This window comes from Lissotriton helveticus, chromosome 9, assembly GCF_964261635.1.
Source record: "Lissotriton helveticus chromosome 9, aLisHel1.1, whole genome shotgun sequence".
In the NCBI taxonomy this organism is placed as follows: Eukaryota; Metazoa; Chordata; class Amphibia; order Caudata; family Salamandridae; genus Lissotriton; species Lissotriton helveticus.
The window spans coordinates 972,996,678-973,017,892 of record NC_136070.1 but is presented as its reverse complement, the minus strand read 5'-3'; the positions used below and the strand labels follow the sequence as shown (position 1 = coordinate 973,017,892).

The 21,215-nt window shown below is 47.5% G+C and overlaps 1 protein-coding gene across 1 annotated transcript in view; it reads right to left on the bottom strand.

Annotated features, from left to right (window-relative positions):
* The window catches only part of LOC144783337 (maestro heat-like repeat-containing protein family member 2A), a 204,267-nt gene extending 183,706 nt beyond the window's left edge, over nucleotides 1–20,561 (bottom strand). The window contains exon 1 of the mRNA XM_078662362.1: nucleotides 20,420–20,561. Within this exon, the coding sequence (XP_078518488.1) occupies nucleotides 20,420–20,561 (142 nt within the window). The remainder of the gene's footprint in view (nucleotides 1–20,419) is intronic.
* Nucleotides 20,562–21,215: the final 654 nt, after the last annotated feature.

Below are 21,215 nucleotides of genomic sequence, written 5' to 3'. Positions count from 1 at the left end.
GTCTAAATTCTATTTTAGTTAAATATGAACATAATGATTTAGAGTCAAAATGTAACAGAAGTCCCAGCCATCATATTCCAAGTGTATTGTAGTCTAAGGCACATGTAATATGGCGGAAGAAGTATCTGTCCCATTTTGACTGAGTATATAATCCACGTACTCTTAATAGGACCCTCAGACAAGCAATCTAATACACAAATGAACTTACCAGTAGAAATAGTATTCAAACACACTAATAAATGTCAGTGTTGAAAGGAATTGCAGTTCTCACAAGCTAACACAGCTCCAACCGCCTCTTTCCAAGTTTCCAAGGAAAGTGACCACTGTGCCTGAGATCTAGAACTCTCATCCCCAGTGTCCTAGGCAACAGCAATGGAGCCATCATGACACTGTCAACAACCATCTGCTTGTTATGTTTCCATTTCTGCTACCTGGCAATGTCTGATGATGTCACAGACACAGAATCTGTATGGGGTGGAAGACTAGGTTGAGAATCCTGGTGTGTGGGAAATTCCAACAAACAAAAGAAGCAGGATTAGCTTTAAATAAAATGCAGAGGACGTCATAGTTCCTTAATAAGGAACTGCCAAGAAGCTTTCCAATACAGGTAAAGATTTGTTCCAGTTACAAAGTGTCACAGAAACCATATCTGGACTGTTTTCCCCATATTTTTCCCTTTTACCCCCCAACATGTAGGATGTCTCCCCCATGGTAAAGGTTACTGAATAGGCCATGTGAAGTATGAGAAGCCCTGTGTAATGTTAAATGCAATGCAATGGTGTGTACATTTATTTTCCCCCATTGTAAACATGTACCCTGGTGAAATGCTGCATTTGTGTTTTGCATTTAAAATGGCTGCCAAGGCTATGCGTTGTGCCACCTGATTGCAGGAGGTTAGCAGTCTAGTTGTTAGGTACCCAGCCACCCCTGCATTTGGAGGGAAAGCCTGGCACCCAGGGTGCTCTACTCCTCCCCCTGAGCCATTTGAACTAGTTCGCCTGTTGGAGGTGGGTTAGCGGTCTAGTTGTCTGGTACCCAGCAATCCCAGCATTTTGAGGGACCTTCTAGAAGCTTCCAGCCTTTCTGGTATAGGGAGAGCAGTAGAGATGTAATGGGCAGAGACAGAGCAGGGACATGAATGTGAGGGGACCTGCTGTCAGGGGATACCACCAATTGGGCCTGTTTGCTGGACCCTGCACCCACCTAGAAACCCTCTACTGTCCCCAGGGATAGTAGAAGCCCCACTCCAGGAGGTCAGGCTGCTGTGTAGGAGGAGGGCAATGCTGCAGTGGGGATGGTGAAGGCCTACCACCCTGTTTTGATGATGCCCCCACTACCTGCTGACCTGGCCCAGTAGTGCCTACTGCTCTGTCCCGAGGGCCCCTGAAGGAGGAGGGCCCCTCAAGGTCCCTGAAGCTGCCGGGACCCTGCACCACGCAAGCGCTGCGCAATGAAGCGCCGAGAAGGGAAGGAGCATCTTGGACCCCACCACCCAGGAGGTGAGAAGAGTTACCCTGGGGCTCGCTTCTGGGACTGTCTGCCCCCCTTGCGCTGGGTACCACTGGAAACTGCTGTGCCTCGTGAGTGCTGCCTGCTAAGTGCTAAAGCTAAAGAATTGTGTCCCCCAGGAGCTATAATCTGGGAGCGCTAAACTGCAGAATCCTACAGCGCTGTGTTAAGGGAACTGGGCCCACCTGAACGGCTGTGTGTGTTAAGCGCTGCATTTCCCTGGGAACAGCTATTGGGGAGCGCTGTGCTGAGAAGAAGTGCTGTGTGCCTGGAAGCGCTATCCAGCCTAGAACTGTGCCCTTGAAAGCGCTGGGCTGCAGAAGACTGCCTCGTGTCCCCAAAGTGCCCTGATCAAGACTGCCCTGCTGTGAATGTTTTAAGCGCTGTATTACCCTGGGAACTGCTGCTGGCCCAAGCGCTGTGAGCGCTGCTGTGTACTCTAAGCGCTAGAACCCTAAAGCGCTGTGCCGTGAAGACACTGTTGCCCTGCGAAGCGCTGCACTGCTGGAAGTGTTACTGCCTGAACTGTTGGTTCCTAAGCGCTGCATTAGGAGGACTGTGCCCCCAAGCGCTGTGCGGCAGAAGCGCTCCTTGGCCTGAAGGAACTGTTTTATTGGGAAGAACTGTCTTATGCCAGGACTGCTGTCTCTTACAGCGCTGCGTCTACAAGCTCTGTTTAGCCCCCTGCAGTGGCCGGTGTCCTTGATACTGTTTTCTTTTGGTGCTAAAGTTAACCCCTGGCTAGGGGAGTGTTCTTTGCAGCCTGTCCTTGATCAGGAAACGTGGTTGATGCTGACCGGGTGCATAGGAAAGGTTGTCTCTGGCGCACGGACCTAGGAAATGTTACAGTCCCTGAGTCTACTGCGTACCTGTGTAGTTTATGCCTCTTACATTTTTAGGCCTATGTTGTACTTACCTGCATGAGGTTAAGCCCAAGTTGTTTAGGCTATGTTTATACGCACAGTGTTACTGGCCTAATGAGTTCATGCATGATGTGCCTTCCTGCCTAATGTTTTATTTCATGCTGACATGCCCAAAGGCTGATGCCTAGTGTTTTTTCCCCTCACAGTGATATTGCTGATGTTCTATGCCATTTTTATGTGCAGTGTTCCCGGCCTCATGATTTGGGTCTATGGCATGTTGAGGCCTGATGTTGACGCTAGGTGTTGCATGTTTCTTTTGCAGGAGGTGCTAATGCCAGGCCGGCTGTGTTTATGCCTAATGTTTCCTTGTATGCTAAAAGCCTACTACTAAGGTGGTGACGAGGATTAAGGCCTGTGTTTGCCCTGCAATATTGACCCTATGTTTTATGCATTTGATAACATTCTTATTATTTCAGCTGGACACTAATGGACTTCCTGAACCCTTTTTCTTATTTCTCACATTTTTCCTTGTAAATATTCTCCCTTGCATTCATTGCCCTGGCGCCAGTTAGCGCACTTTTGTGATTACTGCTATTATTGTGTTTACCTTTGCAGGTTGGAGATAATACAAAACGTATTCTTTTTCCAACCAGAAGCAGTGTTGTGTCTCTTATGTAGTGTGCCTGGTGTTTCGTCTGTGGGTACTGCGTGGATGCTTCACACGTGTCCTCTGAAGTTTGGCCTGCACGCTCTGCTCCATGCTACCCCCTGTAGAATTGGTAACCCCATTTCTGACATTGTTGGCGAGCGGTGGTATAGGACTTGCGTTTGCGCAGTACCACAGCGGCCACAGGTTACATTGCAAATAGAGTACTGAGAAGTAATCACAGTTTTGGGGGATTATTGTTTGGCTGATTATTGTGTTTTCTTTATCATTATTGCTTCCTCCTCAAAAGTGTTTTTGAATTGTGTCCCCTTGTGCCCTGTGGGTGGTGTGTCCCAGGTGTACCTTGTCACGATGGGGTTGGTTTATAATGAGGACGACCTCATGGATTACACCAAGCAGGAAATTTTGGATTTCTGCAAAGAGAGAGGGATACCCCCTGTAAGCAATATTAAAAGGAAGTTGTTCCTCTATGAAGCTATCAAGAGGGGGGAACCCTTAGAGACCTGGGGAGACCTGTCTGATTACCCCTCCGTGTATTTGAAGGGTGGATTTGGTAGAGACCAGAGGGAGGGCTCCCACTCCATAACCCTGGAGGGTGGTTACTCTGATGAAGAGGAGGAAGAAGCAAATAGGGCAGAGACGCCAGTAGCTGAAGTGGACACCATAGATAGGGAGTCTCGCACTGGGTTAGTCCCGGGGGCATTGCCCCATCCCTTTCCCAGTCCCCCGAAGAGTGGGTAGATAGAAGGGAAGAAAGAGAGCATCGGCTGGCGCTGGAGAAGCTCAGGCATGCCAAGGAGCTAGCGCAGCTGAGGGTGGAAGAGCAGAGGCTAGAGACGGAAATGGTCCTAGCGCAAGAGAGGATGGCGGAAAGGGTCTTCGCCAGAGAGAGATCAGCTCAGGTGGGTAGGTTGTCTCCTGAGAGTGTTTTTGTGGTCTGGATTCCCAGTGAGGGTGGGATCCAGTGGTGGCAGCGAGAGTGGTTCCAGTGCAGGTAGTCCCACTCCCCGAGCCCAGGAGACTGTGCCTGATTCCCAGGAAGAGGGGGACGGGTTAGTGTTCAGGGGCAGGGGAAAGCTGTCTCACCAGTCCTGGAAGGAGTTTGCGGAGGAGTGTTGGACTGCATTGGAGGATTGGTTGGTGGATTGCACAGTGGATGATGGGGAAGGGTTGTTCCAGGTAGTCATCAAATAGCGCCTACTATGCAGTTGTTTTCCCCAGTTGCGGCGCCACCTGTTGCAGTGTAGGTTCTCGGACCCCAGGGAACTTTCACGGGAGGCAGACCTTTGGGTATGTGCCAGAGAGTTTGAAAGGGCAGTTGGGAGTGATCCTGAAGGGAGTGGTACAGGGATCTTCTGACCCAGCGAGGCGGGAGAGGTGAGGAGTAGCCCAGCTAGGTCCCAGGATAGTGAGAGGGTTGTAGGGCCTCACATCCCATCTACAGGAGGGAGTGAGACGGGAGGTGTTCTGATGTGTCCCAACCGCCGTCACAGGGCCTGGAGAGTTCCATAAGAGGACCCCAGGTTGGGAGCCTATGTTGTCCTGATGTGCCTTCCAGTGAAGGGGATCCCCTCGTGCCAGGAGAACCCGGAGTATCTGTAATCGGAGCTCCAGAGGTTCGGGGGTCTGACCAGTCACAGGGTTTAGATCCTGGACTGGGGTTCCAGGTTCAGGGGTTGCCTGACCTGGAGGGTGGGGTACCTGTAATTAAGGTCCCTACCGGTTTGGCTTCCAGGGGTCCTTCTCCAGGTAGGAGGGTGTGGAACTCTGGGAGGGGGTGCAGGGGGAGGGAGGACTCGCCCCTGTCACCAGTTCAACCTGAGAGCTTCGACTCAAGGTTGGGGAGAGAGTGGTGTTCTGAGGGTGCTCCGCGTAGGAGGAGAGGGCGGAACTCCAGAAGGGGAGGTAGGGGGAGGAGAGCCTCACCCCTGAGTGCTGGTCAGCCTGAGGGTTCGTACCCCAGGTGGGAGGAACAGTGGCAGTTTGGTAGGAGGAGAGTGGTCAAAGGGTACTACGGGCCTGAGGCTAACGCCTCCCACTCTGTGAGAGAACGAGGGCCAGAGACTTCTGGATGGCCTAGAGGCCAGTCCTGGCCACATCCCACTAGAGAACACCAGTGGGGTGGTTTAGTTGGTGAAGGGAGGGTTGCGAGAGTGAACCATTGGGTTCTAGAGTGGAGAAGAAACTGCAGGTGCTCCTGTAGTTACGGACCTGCGTCCACCTTTTTCCGCCCCAACCAGGGAAGCCCATCAAGGCAATGATTGGTCTACCCTGGCTTTTGGCTGGGGGGAGTTGTGTTGGACTTGGCCCTTTTCCCCCAATTTTTTCGCTTTCACCCCCCAACATGTAGGATGTCTCCCCCATGGTAAAGGTTACTGAATAGGCCATGTGAGGTATGAGAAGCCCTGTGTAGTGTTAAATGCAATGCAATGGTGTGTATATTTATTTTCCCCCATTGTAAACATGTACCCTGGTGAAATGCTGCATTTGTGTTTTGCATTTAAAATGGCTGCCAAGGCTATGCGCTGTGCCACCTGACTGCAGGAGGTTGGCAGTCTAGTTGTTAGATACCCAGCCACCCCTGCATTTGGAGGGAAAGCCTTGCACCCAGGGTGCTCTACTCCCCCCCCTGAGCCAGTTAGAACTAGTTCGCCTGTCTGAGGTGGGTTAGCGGTCTAGTTGTCTGGTACCCAGCAATCCCAGTATTTTGAGGGACCTTCTAGTAGCTTTCAGTCTTTCTGGTATAGGGAGAGCAGTAGAGCTGTCATGGGCAGAGACAGAGCAGGAACATGAATGTGAGGGGACATGCTGCCAGGGGATACCGCCACTTGGGCCTGTGTGCTGGACCCTGCACACACCTAGAACCCCTCTACTGTCCCCAGGGCTAATGGAAGCCCCACTCCAGGAGTTCAGGCTGCTGTGTAGGAGGAGGGCCACGCTGCAGTGGGGATGGTGAAAGCCTACCACCCTGTTTTGATGATGCCCCCACTACCTGCTGACCTGGCCCAGTAGTGCCTACTGCTCTGTCCCCAGGGCCCCTGAAGAAGGATGGCCCCTCAAGGTCACTGAAGCTGCCGGGACCCTGCACCACGCAAGAGCTGCGCAAAGAAGCGCCGAGAAGGGAAGAAGCATCTTGGACCCCACCACCCAGGAGGTGAGAAGAGTTACCCTGGGGCTCGCTGCTGGGACTGTCCGCTCCCCTTGGGCTGGGTGCCACTGGAAACTGCTGTGCCTCGTGAGTACTGCCTGCTAAGCGCTAAAGCTAAAGGATTGTGTCCCCCCAGGACCTATAATCTGGGAGCGCTACACTGCAGAATCCTACAGCGCTGTGTTAAGGGAACTGGGCCCACCTGAACGGCTGTGTGTGTTAAGCGCTGTATTTCCCTGGGAACTGCTATTGGGGAGCGTTGTGCTGAGAAGAAGCGCTGTGTGCCTGGAAGCGCTATCCAGCCTAGAACTGTGCCCTTGAAAGCGCTGGCCTGCAGGAGACTGCCTCGTGTCCCCAAAGTGCCGTGACCAAGACTGCCCTGCTGTGAGTGTTTTAAGCGCTGTATTACGCTGGGAACTGCTGCTGGCCCAAGCGCTGTGAGCGCTGCTGTGTACTCTAAGCGCTAGAACCCTAAAGCGCTGTGCCGTGAAGAAGCTGTTGCCCTGCGAAGCGCTGCACTGCTGGAAGTGTTACTGCCTGAACTGTTGGTTCCTAAGCGCTGTATTAGGAGGACTGTGCCCCCAAGCGCTGTGCGGCAGAAGCACTGCTTGGCCTGAAGGAACTGTTTTATTGGGAAGACCTGTCTTATGCCAGGACTGCTGTCTCTTACAGCGCTGCGTCTACAAGCTCTGTTTAGCCCCCTGCAGTGGCCGGTGTCCTTGATACTGTTTTCTTTTGGTGCTAAAGTTAACCCCTGACTAGGGGAGTGTTCTTTGCAGCCTGTCCTTGATCAGGAAACGTGGTTGCTGCTGACCGGGTGCATAGGAAAGGTGTTCTCTGGCGCACGGACCTAGGAAATGTTACAGTCCCAGAGTCTACTGCGTACCTGTGTAGTTTATGCCTCTTACATTTTTAGGCCTATGGTGTACTTACCTGCCTGAGGTTAAGCCCCAGGTGTTTAGGCTATGTTTATACGCACAGTGTTACTGGCCTACTGAGTTCATGCATGATGTGCCTTCCTGCCTAAATGTTTTATTTCATGCTGACATGCCCAAAGGCTGATGCCTAGTGTTTCTTCCCCTCACAGTGATATTGCTGATGTTCTATGCCGTTTTTATGTGCAGTGTTCCCGGTCTCATGTTTTGGGTCTATGGCATATTGAGGCCTGATGTTGACGCTAGGTGTCGCATGTTTCTTTTGCAGGAGGTGCTAATGCCAGGCCGGCTGTGTTTATGCCTAATGTTTCCTTGTATGCTACTACTAAGGTGATGCCGAGGATTAAGGCCTGTGTTTGCCCTGCAATATTGACCCTATGTTTTATGCATTTGATAACATTCTTTTTATTTCAGCTGGACACTAATGGACTACCTGAACCTTTTTTCTTATTTCTCTCATTTTTCCTTGTAAATATTCTCCCTTGCATTCATTGCCCTGGCACCAGTTAGCACCCTTTTCTGATTACTGCTATTATTGTATTTACCTTTGCAGGTTGGAGATAATACAAAACGTATTCTTTTTCCAACCAGAAGCAGTGTTGTGTCTCTTTTGTAGTGTGCCTGGTGTGTCGTCTGTGGGTACTGCGTGGATGCTTCACACGTTTCCTCTGAAGTTTGGCCTGCCCGCTCTGCTCCATGCTACCCCCTGTAGAATTGGTAACCCCATTTCTGACATGGACATTTTCTTTGTCATGGAACTAAGCTATACCTGTCTGATGAGTCTTAACTAGGGCAAAACAAGTGCTCAGTTGCTTGTGCTTTGGTTCAGGGAGAACCTTTCCTGTTCCCATTGAAACATAATCAAGACTGATTTGCATACGGCTGAGTCTAAACTGAGCAAGCATGATATGGAAAATAATTATGGATTGGGATACGGACCGAGTAATTACCAGTGGATGAGATTATTTCAAGCATTCCATCCATCACTTTTCTATACACTCTAATGAAAAAGCAGACATTGCTTTTTTACCATTTACATCATGGGAAAGGTATCCTAATTTCAAGATGTATTTTTTGGCAATTCTTGAGGCTAACTTGCATTAGTTTCCAATGTTATCCAACACCTAAAAACCAGTGGCTATCAAATTGTACACTTTTTGTGTGTTGTTATCATTTTGGTCCACTCTTTTTTGGTGCGCACATGGACTGTCTTTTGTCATGAATTACTTTCAATACCGACATTGCATGAGATGTATTACAGAGTGGTGGTAGACACCCTTTAGTTATAGTTAGGATCCCCTGAGTTAGGAACTTCATAGATATTTGAGCATTAATAAATGTAAGCCTTTTTGATGATTCTCCATGAACCTTTGCAGACCTATTGCTTTTACTACATTGGCAGATGATGCACAGTTTCATGTTGTTTGGTCAAGGGTGTGCAAAGCAATCAGAGGTTCCAAAAACACGTTTCTTCCTGAAACATTCCTTTTCAATACACTTTTTACTTGTTTGTAGGTAAGTAGTGAATACATTTTAAACGTTATAAAGCATTTAAACTTAGTGATATATAAGGCCGTGAAACACAGCTAAATTTCACAGTAATTTTGCGGTACTTGTTAACAACAAAGCAGTATATGATTGCATGATGTTCTGGGTAATCTACTACCAGTTTAATAAAGTGGTACTCGGTATGGCAAATTATCTATACGTTTCTGGATATTTAAAAAAAAATCACAGAGTACTAAGGTACCATCTTGGAAGTACAGTGGAACTTGAAAGAAATTACAAACAAATACATATGTACAAAATTTAAAAATACACTGTACTATACTATATTTTACAGTGTTCCAAACTGGTTGTACAATTAACATTTCTTTTTATACTTCAAAAAAGAATAATAATTCAGCATTGCAATACTACTTATAACGTGCTGCACTACTGAATTTTATTTAAAAAACTGTGTAAGAAAAATCCTATGTATTCTTTAATTTGACATATTTCTTTTTTTATTTTTCCGGTAAGTACCATGGTACTTTGTAGGCATTGCTGTGGCACTCCGTTAACTTTTTTTTTTTTTTAGTATAGAAAAAATGTATACATTTTCCTTCTATAGGAAGTTGGGTTTCTCTACTCTTCCTTGCCTGAAAGAAAGACTGGGAACACTCTCCCCAGTTTGGCCGAGTCTCCTGGCCTTTCGGCAGGTGGGGGCTTGTGTAAGAAGCTGGGTTTCTGTTGCAGTAACCTCTCACTTGTTGCCAGATTTCTGATGCACTTTGACTTGATGTGCCCTGGGTCACTGCCAATCAGGTTCCCAAGGCCTGTGTTCTTTCCCAAAACTGTACCTTTGTACCCCTAATTGGCACCTCTCCAGCCAAATGTAAGTTCCTTGTTAAAGGTATCATGGGTACTAAGGCCACTATGACCAGTAAAGACTTCGAAGGGCTGCAGCACATATTGTGCCCTCCTTAGAGGTCCTGTACCTTAACACACACACACACACACACTGCCATTGCAGGCTGCATGTTTTGGTGCAGAGGAAAGTGAAGAGTCGACATGGCACACATTTCTGTGTTCCATGCCTGCAACCCACTGCCTATGGTATAGGTCAGACACCCCTCTAGCGGGTGCACTATAACACTGGTGAGGGTACAGTTGCATGAATTGTGTCCCTACAGTGTCTAAGTCCATTCTTAGACATTATAAGTGCAGGAAAGTCATAAAGAGTATATGGGCTGGGAGTTTTTCTTTTTTTTTTTATTCTTTTTTCTTTTTTGTCCTCATTTGCCTGTACCTCTTACCCACAAACTTTATAGCCAACCACCTATTCGTGCGACTCGGGATAGCACGCACTCACAATCTCCACCTCTTTGGAGAATATTCTGGCGGTAGACCGAATCTGGGTTTACTGAGGTATTTCGTGAAGAGTGGCGACCAGCCATACCCGACACAGACTCCATCAAGGTAGGGACTACCACGAGGTCCATTTCCGCCACCGTGGACTCTGAAGTTTGGAGGCATAATCATAGGACCGGGGGAAAAAAAAAAAAATGAGAGTTTTTCGTTACAAACTCCACAGCACCATATTGGCTTTACTGAATTCGGGGAAGTTTGGTAGCAAACTTCATAGCATAAAAACCCACACTGATGCCAGTGTGGGATGTATTATACCATGTACTCAGAGGGCATCTTAGTGAACACCAGCCTCCCACCACAAGACATGTTTCTGGACCCTTGGGGTGGGATCCTTTGATCACTGAGCCCAGAAACAAAGCCTTTCCTGGGCAGAGGCGGTCACACCTCCCCCAGGTCAAGAAGAGCCATTCATGGCAGGAGAGCTTTACAGGCCTAGTCGCATTTGTAACTTGACCCCCAGCCTATTCTGCTATCAGAAGCAGGCCCCCTTTCAATCTCCCCTCCTTTTCGGCAGTAAGACAGGTGGGAAAAATTAGAACAGTCCAGAAGGTGTGTACACCTATGTCAACTCCACCCCTCAGTTGGAGGAGTTGAAGTGAAGTCCAAGCTTCAGTTTCTGTCATCTTGTAGATGGCAGGCATTCTCTAATCAGGATCAGGGATTGTGCCCACTTCCCCACATGCGGTGAGCACACCAAGGGTGTAGTCACCCTAAGGTCAGTAGCTCATTGGATACTGACTTCGAGATACCAAATAAACCCCCAAAATACAGTATTTAGGGGCAGCCTTGAACCAAGAAGACAGATTCCCCCAACCTACAAAGCCCATATGTTGCCTTTCAAAGGCATGTTGTGTTTGGGGTTTACCCATGTGCCTAATTCACATGGACAATGATGCAAGTCCTGTCAGGATCCTATGCCCTATTCACATTGTCAATGGTGTGCAAGTGTGTGTCTCTGGGACATGGAGCAGGTGTACTGATGTTGTTTCACTTGGTCTTCATGACAGGTATCTGCCTATGAGAAGGGAGAGATATGGATGGAGATCGTCAGGTCTGTCAGGAGTGCAGTGGGCCATCGCTGGAAGCTGAGGAACATCCGGGAGAGGTGGCAAGACATCCGGTGCTGGACCCGTCGTATCGCCTGGGTCCAGCTGAAGATGAAGGCACCACGCCGGCATTGTGGAAGGTGCCACCTCACCCCCCAGATGCTCTGGGTCCTGGCAGTGGTCTTTCCAGACCTCCATAGGCAGGTGCAGGAGGGACAGCAGCAAGGAGGGGGTAGGTACATGCCTGTTTGTAGTGTTGTGTGTCAGCTGCTACTTGAGGTGCTATGAATCCTGGAAACACTCCCACGGTTGGGGTGTCTGGTCAGACAGGCTATTTGTGCTTTGTATTTTCAAATCCCCATATTCAGCTGGTGCTCTTTTTCATCCCTTCCCCTCCTCCACAGGTGTCCCCTGATCTGTGTGTTTTCACATTTGCTCATGTTCCTCTAGGGTGCAAGGTAATTAGACTGCACATTGTTTAGTGCCTCATGTGTGAGGGACGTCTGTGACATGTGTTGGTACCTTGCCTGTGCCATGACCTGTGCACTGTGTTTGGACTACATATGTGTTTGCACGGATAATGAGTCTCAATATAGGAGTGTGAGGTGTAAAATGTACACCCTTGCAGCATGCATGACCCATGTTGCACTCTCAGACATCATTTGTGAGATATGCATATTGTCATGATGGGTAATCCTGAGACAGTCAGCAATTCCTAGACCCATGGATCTGTGCTCCCACTACAGTCCCCTGAGACACCCTGGTATCCAAATAATGTGTGTCATTGTTATATTCTACATAGCTATTGTGTCATGTATATTTATCCTGTCCCTTTAACTGCATGTGCCATATTATGTTTCCTCTCATGTTCTGTATTCTTAACAGAGCTTTCTTCACACAGCATTCTGTACTGTTTGTCAGTTATAACCTGGACATTGCTGTGCTAGGACTTGATGCTGTGCTGTACAATAAATCATCTTAAAAGCCTATTTTTCCTTGGAATATTACAAAATTTGGCGACGAGGACAACCCTACTCGGGCCATCTTCAGCACAGGAGCGGAGTTTGGATCCATTACTGCAATTTTGGTTCATTTTGGATATTTTTAATAAATTTCTGGCTACTCATTCTTTGAGAGAACTCTTCGTGCTGTCTCTCCACCAGGAGGTGTCACCTACCGATATTTTATTTAGTGGAAATACTTTGGATTGCTTTGAACTCAATTCAATTCAATTCAAAAAGCTTTTATTCGATTTGTACATACAAATCATACAAGCAAAAATACATAATTGAAATATTAAAAAGGACGCCATATAGTCATTCCTAAAAGGAAAAGAAAAGAGGCTAAAGTGCATCAAGTAGAAAGTGATCATGCCTCTATAGGTCATCATGTTATTACAAAATACGAACATTCTTACAATGACTAACTGGGGATCAGTAGGAGTTGCTCACTAGGCTTTTCATGGGAACTGTACATTAAAATTATTAAGTAAGCATTCAATACAGTGGACCACTTTATGTTTTATAATACCTTATTTACAGGAATTGATATAGATCATAAAAGTGAGAGCATATATATACAGACAGGATTGTTTAACAGTAATATCATCATTAACAGATCCTGGCAGCTGTATAGCATAAGTACAGACAGGTAAGTAAACAACATTATAATACAATACTTTTCCTGGCAGCTGTACATTTTAAAATATAAGTAGCCAAAAAGAAACAAGTCTCCTCGTTCTCTAGTGAAGATAAAAATATCAATGCTGTTTGTGTGGTACAAATGTTATATTTAATAAAAATGAGTTTAAGGTATTTTAACCTAAAAAACTGATAAAATTTACAAAAAAGCAAGAAATGGCAACTACTTTGCCTGGAGGTGCTATCGCATGGACAGGGTATGTTTGAACTAGTTTTAGTGTTTGGAAAGGCAACCAAGTGGTGTACAGTGCCCAATCTAACCCGTGTTAGGACATACTGGTGAGAAGGGCGAGTCACAAATACAAGATAGGGTTGTAATCCGGGTGCTAGATTTAGGTCTTTATAAAATTTCATAGTAACAAGATTGCCAACGGCTTTGTCTCGTTCGGCCTTTCGAAAATTAAGGAACGTAATCTTAATTTCTTTTTTTGAAAAGGAAACAACCTTTTCAGGCTCACGGAACACATCAATGTTAAAAAGAAGTAGATACCAACGATGTATGTATCTTAACCACAGTACACGTGAGGAGTGATCCAAACCTATACAATCAAGGATAATATCCTTGGTGAATCGAGTCTCTGGCTTAGCCCAAATAGAACGCCACAGTAAGAGTGGCCGAACTGCTGCTAAGTCAGAAATATACTCGATCCCAACTTCTTCATGGATCAACTGGATGGAGGCAGAAGGGGGAACACATAACAGCCTCCTCAAGAACTTGTTTTCCTCCTTCTGCAGGGAAATACCCTCACAGTGACCCCATACCCCTGCCCCATACAGAGCAGAGGAAACACAACATACATTGTATATGTTCACCATATCAGAAATACTTCGTGAGCCGAGTTTGGAGGCAAAACGAAATATGCTACTAGTGGACCGTAGCATTTTTATTTTTACGGCATCAAATTCCGCGTTCCAAGACCCACTATTATTATATGTTATTCCCAGATAACAAAAGGATTTAACAGAAGTTAGCTTTTCCTTGTCAAGGAAGAAGGTATGCTTAACCTGCTTGGCTGCCTGACCACATGACATTACATATGTCTTAGTTTTATTCACACGAAGCCGCCTAGCTTGAATGAATTGCATGAAATTATCAATTAGGCGCTGAAGGCCCAACTGTGTTCGAGATAAAAGAACAGCGTCATCCGCATAAAGTAACAGCGGAACAGGTTTACCATCAATCAAAGGGGCATCTGCTGGGATGTCAGTCAGGGATCGGTCAACACCATTAATGAAAAGGGAAAATAAAAGCGGGGCTAAAACACAACCCTGACGTATGCCCCGAGACACTCTAAAAAACGGGGTACATTCACCAAGGGTGCCATAGCGGACTTTACATGAAAGTTTTTCATACAATCTAGCTAAAAAATTCACTATTTCCCTTGGTGCCCCTGCATCAAGCAGAACCTCCCAGAGAATGTTATGGTTAACTAAATCAAATGCGCTGCTCAGATCAGCAAAACATAAAAAGAGGTTACCACTTTTAGCCACAGTATATTTACTGATTAAAAGGTCCAGATTTACGCATTGGTCCAGTGTACCCAGGCCTTTGCGAAAGCCATATTGGACTCTAGTTAAAATGTTAAAATCAGTTGCCCAGTCTTCTAGCCTCTTCAGCAAAATCCTACTCATCACCTTTACAGAGGCGTCCAATAATGAAATTGGACGATAATTAGAGGCCTCTGACTTGTCACCTTTCTTATGTAGAGGAATGATGATCGATTGACCCCAGGTAGAAGGAAATTCACTTTCAGCTGCACAGTTAAAAACCCGCGTCAAAATGGGAGCCCATAACACTATTTCGTCTTTGTATAAATCCAGCGGAACCCCATCAGGGCCAGGAGCCTTGCTTCCTTTACTTAAAGAGATAGCTTCCTGGCATTCATCTAGTGTTATATCTATCGAAAGGGGCAACCATGGGCTTAGATCTGGTGGAGATAACTCAGAGGTTGACCTTTCTGGATTAAATATTTTAGAAAAATGGGTAACCCAGTCGCTACATGCCACGTGAGAGGTCAGTTCTGGAACATTTTCTTTATTAAGAAACGGGCTATTAATTGTTTCCCAATAAAGTTTACTGTTTTTGGTCTCAGCAGCCTCCCTCAGCTTGTCCCATGCCTCAGACTGTAATACCTTCTTCCTATTACCAATGGCTGTTTTATAACAGGCCCTGAGGTATTGTATCTCCGTCTTAACACGTGGTCTAGTGCCTAGCGCATTCTTTAGGTCGCGGAGGGCGACTATACATGTTTTATCAAACCACCCCTGCTTTGGACCGCCCTTAGCTGACGGGATCTTAGTAAAAATACCATCAATAATGCTATTCATGGATACAAAATAATCTATTAAGCAGCCAGAGTCACTGTCATCATCCAAACAATAACTAATTTGGTTCTTACAGAGAGTAACGACCTCCTTCTGTTTGACTTTGGAATTTAGGCCAGTCCATTTGACCCTTAAGCCCTTAGGTCTGGTAGGTGCTATATCATTTGTACATTTACCACCCGGAACCAATGAAGTACCATGCCCCAAGAGGGTAACACGTAGGCTATTGTGGTCACTGAGACTTTCTTCATTCACATACAAATCCGTGTAGTCTCCACTGCTAGACAACAAAATATGATCTATGAATGAACCTGCACCTCTGCCCGTAAATGTAGGGCATGTAATTGCCCGATTATTGACATTGCAGTTTAACAGGGTCATGTCTAATGTGACTAGCATATTATTTATAGTGGAACCATAACTGCAGTGTTGAAAGTGTTTGAAGTGAGGAGAATCCTCCCTCCCCCCCTGGTCTCCCCAATGGCTTTTTAATGCTGTATCGAAGCCACAAATGTTCCCATTGGACAGATGGCAGGGCTGCAAGTTAAAATCACCAGCCCAAACCACCTCAACCTTTCTTTTCGAGATGTCCAGAGCCTTAATGATTTCCCTTTCTAAAGGCGGTAAAATATCCCCCCTTTTAATATCAAAAATATTATTATAGAAATTAACAATGACTAAATCAATATTCTTCCTACACTCCATCCTAATAACTTGGCTGTATGTCCCCACGGTCGTACTATATTTGACCGTACAGTCACACAGCTTGGTTGACACTAACAATAAAAGTCCCCCCTTAGCCCTTCCCGAGCTAGATTTGGTTGCTCTAAGACAGAAGGATACATACCCTTCAATGTTAATAGGGTCTGGACACCAAGTTTCCTGAAGTAGGATTAGGTCAAATCCCTCACCCAGGAAGCTGGTCCAAAAGGGTGTACCTAATTTGCCGGCAAGACCAGCGATGTTCCAAGAAATAAGAGAAATTCCTGCTGGTTTACCGGAATTACCAACAACAGATAGCTCCGACTGATTTGCTAGTGGTAGAAAGGCAGGACCCTCTTCCCGAAAGGTGGTAACTGAACTTTGGCTCGGGCTAGCAATAGTTATACATATATCAGAGCTACCCTGATTATCTATGTACTGGGTAGGTATTGGTAGTGACAATATAGTAGATTTGTAAGGTGCAGCAGGAGGCGTGACAAAGGAAGAGGAACACTCCTTATCAAGAATGGACTTAGGGATGTTTAGATCCAGTGCTTCTAGAGGGCTAAGTCAGTCTACCTCATCTAGCACAGCGTATCTGTTTGGGTGGGCGAATTGTGCAGACAAGGGGTCTTGGGGGTGGGGCGGGTCCTGCCACGTTTGTTGCCACGGGTGTTTGTCTAATTGTGATGGCTGAAAAGATTGCTGCCATTGGTAAGCAGACTGAGGTACAGGTGGCGGAAAATAAAAAGGGTGTTGCCAGTGGGCTTTGACTTGATGCATAGGAAAAGGTGAGGCATTTGATGGTTGCTGCTGTAAATTAACATAATGTGGGAAAAAAGGGGACGGGTAAGGAGGTTGCAGCCAAGGTTTAACGGCTTGCTGTGGGAAAAACCCCGGTCCACTGTTACTTTGAAAAGTGGAACAGGGAGGGTTAGGTCGTGCAGGCTTTGGTAAAAAATACGACAAAGGAAGTGGTTTAATTTGGGTCGCAGGACCACTATTGGGTGCATTACATACATAGCTTGCTGCCCCTACATCCCTAAAATTAACAGTTATTACGTCCCCTACTATTGATTTCTTGCTTCTGCCCACCCAATCCCCTCTACGCACGGTAAGAATTTCACCGTTCATGTTATTAGGTAGGGGTTTATGTAGATGGAGCCATTGAGCACATTTATTTCTAAGCTCGGTAAACGTTTCTTTTACTCCCTCTTTCAATGGGGGAACTGCTGTCAACACGACAACAAAAGGAGAAACCTCTGGTGGTAAATTAATAGACCTGAAACGTGCCTGCTTTGGCTTAGGCCCTTCAGGTTTATTTTGTGCAGAGGTTAGATTGGGTTTCCCTGCTACTTCTTTAGCTTGAATGGTTGTAGTGGCAATGTTATCATCAACTGGATGTTGGTTCGCCAGAACAGGGACATTCTCCTTTGGAATCGATACAGTTATTGGTTGGACCGAGTTGTTCACTATTTGCGATTCAAGGGATATAACTGGGTTCCCAGGGGCTGCAATACCTTGAACCTCAGTTGATACGTCTTTGGGGGACTGGATGTTCGTTAAACATTCGGGAGCTAATTCTGTGGTCCCTTGTAACTGAACATGCCCTTGTCCCTGCTTTTTTTGTGGCCATTTGGAGTGTATTAAGGAAGTAAGCCTATCCACTTTAGAAATTAAAGGTTTGATTTGTGCTGCTAAAGTGGCTTCAAGGTCTAGTTTTAAATCAGTAACCATGTTTTGTACCCAGCACGGAATACCTGAAGTCATTTGTGGAGTGGGGGAAATCAAATTGTGATTCCTAACTGGTGCTTTTGCTTTACTTTTGCCCTTCGATGTAACCTTAGGCGGGTTAGGAGCCCTTCTCCGGGGAACAGTGAGTACAGGGGCTGTTTCCGCATCATTAGACCCACTCAGACTCAGCTCCCCTTTGTCAGGTGACTGGCAGGTTTCTAGATCTGGTGTAACCTCCAGGTCCTCAAAGGACGGATCCGAGTCTGATGGGGCAACCGATAAATCAACAGTATTCAGTACAGTCGGAACACTGTTAGTAGGCATAGTTACGGGTAAGGAGCAATTATTCAAAGACTGCACCGCAGGAGATTTAACCTTTGCCAAAGGGCCCAAGGATGAGCGCCTAGCATTTGCAAGGTCCATAGAGACTCTTTTTTCCAATAATACAATACTTTGGTCAATAGTCTCGTGCACGCGTGAAATAAAAAGATCAATAGGTCCAGTCACCTGGGCTACCGCCATAGCTTTTTTCGCGCAACTTCGAGTTCTGTTGCGTATGGTCGACATTTTAGACGTTATGGTAGACAGGGTCGAAGACACAAGAGTTCTGGGCCAGGGCCGTCCTCTGCCGTCCTTGAACGGCCTTAAACGGCCCGCTCTTTGCCCGGTCTTCGCCCCGGTAGTCGCCCCGCGCGCGTCCCGCGTCGCGGTAGAACTGAAGCCAGTAATGAAGGGGAAGGCTGGGGGCGTGGCCGCCGGGGGAAGAGGCAGCAGCTGTGTGCAGCTGAGGCTGCTGGACCTCGCAGTCCCCCGGTAGGCTCCACGCACAAACTGTTGTTATAATCCTCAACCTGGGAGCGCGTTACTCACCACGGACTGTGGATCCGCTCACACCAGGGAGGACGGGGCAAAAGAGGCGGTGAGCGGCACCCGCGAAGCGGGTGTCGCGAACAGTTAATGTAGATGGCTGGAAGCAAGGAAACACACAGCACAAGTCTGACTCCTCACGAAGAGCAGGTAAGCCCAGAAAGCGCCAGTGAACCAGGAACCCAGGCGGTGTTAAATGCGGAGGCTGGGGGCGTGGCCGCCGGGGGAAGAGGCAGCAGCTGTGTGCAGCTGAGGCTGCTGGACCTCGCAGTCCCCCGGTAGGCTCCACGCACAAACTGTTGTTATAATCCTCAACCTGGGAGCGCGTTACTCACCACGGACTGTGGATCCGCTCACACCAGGGAGGACGGGGCAAAAGAGGCGGTGAGCGGCACCCGCGAAGCGGGTGTCGCGAACAGTTAATGTAGATGGCTGGAAGCAAGGAAACACACAGCACAGGTCTGACTCCTCACGAATAGCAGGTAAGCCCAGAAAGCGCCAGTGAACCAGGAACCCAGGCGGTGTTAAATGCGGAGGCTGGGGGCGTGGCCGCCGGGGGAAGAGGCAGCAGCTGTGTGCAGCTGAGGCTGCTGGACCTCGCAGTCCCCCGGTAGGCTCCACGCACAAACTGTTGTTATAATCCTCAACCTGGGAGCGCGTTACTCACCACGGACTGTGGATCCGCTCACACCAGGGAGGACGGGGCAAAAGAGGCGGTGAGCGGCACCCGCGAAGCGGGTGTCGCGAACAGTTAATGTAGATGGCTGGAAGCAAGGAAACACACAGCACAAGTCTGACTCCTCACGAATAGCAGGTAAGCCCAGAAAGCGCCAGTGAACCAGGAACCCAGGCGGTGTTAAATGCGGAGGCTGGGGGCGTGGCCGCCGGGGGAAGAGGCAGCAGCTGTGTGCAGCTGAGGCTGCTGGACCTCGCAGTCCCCCGGTAGGCTCCACGCACAAACTGTTGTTATAATCCTCAACCTGGGAGCGCGTTACTCACCACGGACTGTGGATCCACTCACACCAGGGAGGACGGGGCAAAAGAGGCGGTGAGCGGCACCCGCGAAGCGGGTGTCGCGAACAGTTAATGTAGATGGCTGGAAGCAAGGAAACACACAGCACAAGTCTGACTCCTCACGAATAGCAGGTAAGCCCAGAAAGCGCCAGTGAACCAGGAACCCAGGCGGTGTTAAATGCGGAGGCTGGGGGCGTGGCCGCCGGGGGAAGAGGCAGCAGCTGTGTGCAGCTGAGGCTGCTGGACCTCGCAGTCCCCCGGTAGGCTCCACGCACAAACTGTTGTTATAATCCTCAACCTGGGAGCGCGTTACTCACCACGGACTGTGGATCCGCTCACACCAGGGAGGACGGGGCAAAAGAGGCGGTGAGCGGCACCCGCGAAGCGGGTGTCGCGAACAGTTAATGTAGATGGCTGGAAGCAAGGAAACACACAGCACAAGTCTGACTTCTTTTTCTGGTCTGAAAAATGGTCTGAAAACGGTGCTCATCCCCACGGCAGGAGCAGCCGTGAAAATTGATTGCAGTACAAATTGCCCTTGAGCAGCGGGAGGGCACTCGACAGCGTTCTCATCATTATCAGCCTCGCTGCAGCTCGCTTCTCTGCGCCCTGTAATGGTTGTACAAAGACGACGCGTTTCGAGGCATTGCGCCTCTTCTTCTTGGGCAGACACACCAAACACTGCGGGGCTCACCATTCAATTTCTTTTATTCATATCATTACACTTAGTAGTGGGCGTGGCCACAACGACCCGCCGGGATTTCTGGGACTTGTAGTCATCATGGTGAGTAACATTCACATCCTTAAGTAGGTGCAGTGCTTGAAAGTCAAATTAAGTCCGACTCCTCACGAATAGCAGGTAAGCCCAGAAAGAGCCCAAATGTAGCCCAAATATCAGCCAGATGTAGCTTTGAACTCATATTATCATCGTCTGCATTTTTTAAGTATTGCTGGCCGCTGCACCGCTATTCCAGTCTACTCGTCATAGCGTCTTACCTGCATGACAACCACTCGTCATACTGATGCCTGGCAACAGCTGATTCAGCGTCATCTTCCAGTGTGTGCCCTCGTTCTGCTGATGCGAGGAGCGAAGGAAGCGGAAAGCATTCTGTGCCTTCTGTGTTTGACGAAGCGTCATTGCCACGAGCTAGGAGACGCCATTACCGGAGCTTGCAGGAGACGCGGGGCACTGCGCAGTGCGGGCAGTGTTTACTTTCAGGAAACGTCATCGGAACATCATCGCGTAGGCGGCGACCATCACGTGACGCGCGTCACGCAACGTGCCTCCATTTTGTTTATCTCTGTTTCTTAGCAACCAGCTCACAAAAATGTTCGCGTTTTAACGCGAACACCTTAAATTGAAGCAGCGTTTTGACTTCCTTTTTAACCATTCCAGAGCAGCGCTTTCACCTTGTGCAGCCTATAGTACGTTTAATTATTTCATATATTGGTGTTTATTTTGATGCAATTTTTGTTACACGATATTCAAGACCTGAAGAGTTCCAGCCAGTTTCTTTTAAAGACCTTGGTATTTCATTACTTCATTTTACAAGTACTTTGACTGTTTATTCTTTTTGGAAGATCCTAGTTTTTTTTGCTTACTTCAGTTCAAGGAACATTGACTATTTTTTTTTCTCAGTTTATTTACATATGCCATTTGGAATTTTGTCCATTATTTCAGTGTATGTATGCTCTTGACAATTTCTTTTGACTTTTCTTATTGTATTATATTGTGCATATTTAAGTCAATTTTCTCTCTATTATAATGCAATTTGATCCTCCTGCTAAATTT